The sequence below is a fragment of the Elephantulus edwardii genome, unplaced genomic scaffold (assembly GCF_000299155.1).
Source record: "Elephantulus edwardii isolate Elephantulus edwardi_28Jun2011 unplaced genomic scaffold, EleEdw1.0 scaffold00116, whole genome shotgun sequence".
NCBI lineage: Eukaryota > Metazoa > Chordata > Mammalia > Macroscelidea > Macroscelididae > Elephantulus > Elephantulus edwardii.
Window position 1 is genome coordinate 8012712 of NW_006399866.1, and position 5263 is coordinate 8017974.

Here is a 5263-nt window from a genome sequence, read left to right on the forward strand (position 1 = left end):
GGCGCAGGATAGAGCAGGGTTTAGAGCTGTTGTGCATAGGGTCGCTATGAGTCGGAAACGACTCGATGGCACATAACAACAACAACAACAATCATTCTTCTCACTTGCTGTGTCTCTAGGGCTCAGAACAGTCTGTGGTGTGAATTTGGCTCTCAAGCCTTACCCCTGACTGTTGTTGCGTTTATTTTGAGGGCATTTGAGGACTTGCCATGACAATCAATACCAAATTCTTCTGAAACCAGTGTTTGGCTTTCTGCTTTCAATAGACGTCTTTCCCGCCTTGATAATCCCCTCTATGATGCTGGGGAAATAGAAGTTTGTCAGGTTGAGGAATTTATTTAAATAATTATTTATTATTATTATTTCTTTAAATAATCTGCTGTCCATTGCTTGCTGCATCAGTAGCTGTCCTATTCAGTAAGCCCTGGAGGCTCTGTGGCTCCCACGAATGGTATTGTGAGCATATTTACTCCAGTTATGGATGTGTGTACAAAGATGATGTTGTACAGTTTAATAGATATCCACAATGAATCCTTACAGATTGATATAACTGTAAAAGTTATTTTCTATTTGAATTTAGTATTATAGTTGCTATTTCCTTGTCTTTTTTTTTTTTTTACCTCTGATGCTTCCTAGACACTACATATATTTCCACATTTTGACTTTACAACAGTGTGAGTTAGGAGATTATATCTTTATTAGTGAAGTGGAAACTGAAACTCAATGTGATGAAAGCTTATTCTCTGAAGTTATAAAGACCATGAGTGATGGAGCTAACATTTGAACTCACGTATTTCTAATCATAAAACTCTAAACTACTGTACTGTGTTTTCCTCATCTAAGATGCTTCCTTCTGTATCTAGAATTGTTTTCTGTTTAAATTGGCAGATACTGAGTTGCAAAGACCCGTTAGTTCCCTATGCCATTCATAGATAGATTTTAAATCTTTTTAACAGCATTGCAAATATGTGTAATTTATAATGACAAACACAGCCAGATTACATTCTTGTTATCCATCCATTTAGCAAATTTACCTTTTCCATTAATTTTAATCTGTCCTTATTACCTGTTTTATATAATAAATATCTCTTAGTCATGACAGACTGAGTATAGATCACATGAAGTAGGCTTTCTCTCACGAAGCACAGTTGCAACTAAAGATTTGTGAATTAATTGGGAAAATTGCAAATCAGGTAGTCAGTGAAATAATTCATTGTCACATCCAATCAATAAACTTTGTAAATCAACTCATTTAATTCAAAAAATGATCTATATAGATCAAGCAACCAATTAAACAATTAGCATGCACTTTGCAATTAATTAATTCAAGCCTCAATCATGTAATTAAAACTCTAAATTTAAGCTGCAGAATTTAGAATTCTACCGCCTTGTGAACTATTAGATTCATGCTTCCAAAGCTAGCTTGGTCTAGCAGATTTGCAATTTTGCAGTTACATTTTGAAGCAGGCTATCTTAAAGGATGTAAGTACATTTCAGCTTAAAGTAATCATTAGGTTGATACAGTTTCCCAACCTTTGTCAGTACTGCCAACTTTTTAATTTTCCCCAAAAAGAGAGAAGAGCTTCTAAATTGGAGAAGATAAGAGTCTTGGAGTACTGACTGGAGAAAATAGGGAAGTATGAAAACTCCAGAAGTAGTTGAGTGAGTGGGCCAGTTATCTATATCAGGTTATGTAGATCAGATCATGTACCTGTACACTTATAGAAATCCATGATATATTGAGTCAGATTGTGCCAAGCAAGTAGGATGCTTCTATAAGATAGCAGAAATCTCTATGGTTGATTTTGGTTACCTTGACTTCTAATGTGCAGCACAGACATTTCCTGTATTCTAACTCTAAGTCAAACCAGATGCGATTCTTCCAAAATATAGTTTCCTCCATTTAAGTTTGTTTATACTTCTATGGTAGTCATTGTAAGTTTATATTCTAGTTAATGTAGTGCTTACTTTTCCTTTCTACTGTACTGTGAGCTTTGAAAGCTGATACTAACATCTCTTTTTTTGTCTAAGGGATTAAGTTTTATATCTTATTTACAACAGGTGTCTGATGAGTATTTTTTATAATACAAAGCTCCTTATTTCCTATTGTTTTGCTCCCCTTCACAAGCTGTATGTTTTAACTCCACAAAATAAAAATGGAAGTTCTAACTGTATCATCTGATTTGGAGCCAAGAAATATGTCCTCAGTTTCCTTACTGTACACCATATCTTTTGTTCTCTTTGTTCATTCTCTGGTTTGGTATTCATGTACCTTTGTGGTTTTTCTTTCAGTGACAACGTCAGTGCCTACTGCCTGCATATTGCTGAGGATGATGGAGAGGTGGACACAGATTTCCCCCCTCTGGATTCCAACGAGCCTATTCATAAGTTTGGCTTTAGTACATTGGCTCTCGTTGAAAAATATTCATCTCCTGGTCTGGCATCCAAAGAGTCGCTCTTTGTTCGAATGTGAGTATTAACTCCATTATTTATGTCATTATTTCATCCCTATCATCTAGCATTTAGGTGTGATTTTGGTTATGTTCAGCAGATTAATTTTATTTGTTGTTTTGAGTGGCTACATGCAATCATAATTTCCTGAGAAATGTTGGGGACAACATTTGTATTATATTTCATACTTTAAATATAGACTGCTTCACATTAACAAATTGTGCTGGTAAAGTATCTGATCTAACAACCAGGCCTCTGCAAACACTAGAGCACTAGAGCCCGTGAAGTGAAAATTCCAAGTTTACCTTCTTTTTCTTCAAGGATTACAAACTAAGTCAAGATTTTTATTTTAATCATTTCCGCCTTATAATTTAAAATACTTTGTCTCCAACTTGGTTGAGATCAAGTTGAGTTTTTCTTCTATTTCCTTCCTTTAGATTGATCTGAGAGGTTCTTAACCCTTCCTTGTTCCATGGACTCCTTTGACAGTCTGGTAAAGTTTATGAAAGCTTTACAGAAAGCTTTTCAGAAAAGTCTTATAATTTAACACTGTGGAATTCATTGTATTTAAGTAGTTATCAAATCATTAACCAAATTTGTGATACAGTAAAATATAGCGCTTTATTGATACATTGCAAACAATATCCAGTGGCAGTTCTGATAATAGCTCCTGTTGTCAGTTTCAGAATGATGATGAGTGTAAATAATATCTGAAAACTGCAACATTCTATAACAACATTCATGATCTCTATTCATGACAAAATCACCAGTAGTGTGTATACTGCTTGGATTTGTTACCTTCAGTTGTAATCCAAGAAAATGCTAAAGATTGTTAATGAAAATAAAATGCATATTTTCATCTATTCTAATTTACAGGGCATTTCCTTATTGTTAGAGTTCTGGCTTTACTCTGACCTAAGCTCTTAAAGGCCCCTTCAAGGCCTTCTCTTTGCTGTCTCTTGGGAACAATAGCGATCTCTTTGGCACCCCCTGCTGTTAGTAACCAGCAGGTTTCCATAGCCAAAGGGATTGCTGAGGAGGACTTTTTCCTTATTTAAAACATAAATATTCTGTTTGAAATTTTTACTAAAAATAAGATCACATTCTAGATTTCTCTTACTTTGAGCAAAGAAAGAATACTTGACTACTTGGAGGTGCATTTTTAGGTGGCTTCTCAAATTTTTGTAAGGCCATCTCATTCCTTATTGTGAAGACATTTTTGGTGTATATAACACTAATATATTCTATCTTTTTTTCACATTTTAAAGATACTAGAAAAAACTTTAAAGACTATTTGAGATAAGCTTAAAAGTTGTTTCATGATTCCTTCATCCTAATACAAACAACTATTTTTATTTCAGTCTTCTAACTTTTGTAGAAATTATTATTAGTTTACATAGTATTTTGTTATTTTAACTTAGTGTTATAAACATTTTCATATTTACTCTTTATTTACATGATCTACTTTTAACGTAACCAGAGATTTAGTCCGAGATGATGCTCACCCTCACGAAGCTTACTGTCTAATGGGGAGAGAGTCTTTGGGCAAATTGTTCAAGTATGATGAGCCATGCAAAAGGGAAATGTACATAACTTATTAGAAACCTTTCACAGCATGTTTAGGTGGTTTTCATATTAGGGTTTTAGTGCATGATTTTATACTGATAGTCATTGCTTACATCCCTTTTATTTCATTTAAATTACTTCCTTAATATAAGTTCCTGTGAGTAGGATTTTTGGTCAGAAAGTAGAAACCACACTAAGCTTTCACTTCATATTTTCGTGTAGTCTTCCGGAAAATACACCAATTTATAGAGCTACAGACAATTTAAATGCCTTTTTAAAAAAATCTGATCATCATAAGCTATTATATCTAACAGGTGTTTTTTTTTTCTTTCTACTTTCTCTCTTAAAAGATGTTTAGTATTTCAGTAGTTTTATTTGCATTTTTATCATTTATTAATAAGTGGTTTGGAAGAATTTGGTTCTTTTGCACATAATTTTTACTCCACAAATATTAGTATATGAGCATAGTAGTCTTTTGAAATGAAAGTTCTTTTTTAAAGCAAAAGCTTTTAAAAATTCTTTTCAGTGGAGCAGGACTAGGAGTAGAATTGGGTACATCTTCCCCAAAGAAGTAACTAAAATTATGGAATATTTTATTGTAAGCCCCACTTTCCTCAAAATGGGTCAATGGATAGACAGAGAGTAACAAATGCTTTAAACTTGTTATCTTTTTTGTTTATTTTAGTCTGAGTTATTCCCACTCCTAAATTCTACTCCTAATTGCATCTCAGCCTGTCCTCTTTCTGTTGTAAAGTTTAAGAGTTTATTTGACAAGTCTGGAGTTTTTCTGAAAACATGAGGTAAAGTGCTGTGTTAGTATTTAGAACAAAAATGTTAATAAATTTTCTTCTCCCCCCCCCCCGCCCCAGTTTTCTGATGAAATGGTACAGATTGCTGGCCATTTGCCATATGTATATTTTTTTTAGTTCGACAGTCTTCCCTTTGCCTTTCTGGTCTTAAGTTGGTTTTTCCTACAAAATCAGCACAGAGCCTATTTTTCAGAAGTCTAGAGAGATGTGTCTGAAGTCTTAGTCAAACTCCAAAAAATAAGTAAAGCCATAGCTCCTTCACTTCTTCATTTCCCCTGTTCTTCCTTGTATCTCTCTCCTTGTGGAGAAGAGACACTTAGTCATGTAAGTCACAAAGAAGACACTGAATTGAACCATAGAGGGGGAACAGGGTGTGATGATAAAGAATGAGCTAATATTTATTATGTACATTTATAGTAATAATATATTATGTATTA

General features: G+C 33.9%; 1 protein-coding gene across 5 annotated transcripts in view; it reads left to right on the forward strand.

Moving 5' to 3' along the window:
- The window catches only part of MAPKAP1 (mitogen-activated protein kinase associated protein 1), a 372056-nt gene that overhangs the window by 182528 nt on the left and 184265 nt on the right, over nt 1–5263 (forward strand). For all 5 annotated transcript variants that reach the window (XM_006892559.1, XM_006892556.1, XM_006892555.1 and 2 more), the window contains one exon: nt 2293–2469. In XM_006892559.1, the coding sequence (XP_006892621.1) occupies nt 2293–2469 (177 nt within the window). The remainder of the gene's footprint in view (nt 1–2292; nt 2470–5263) is intronic.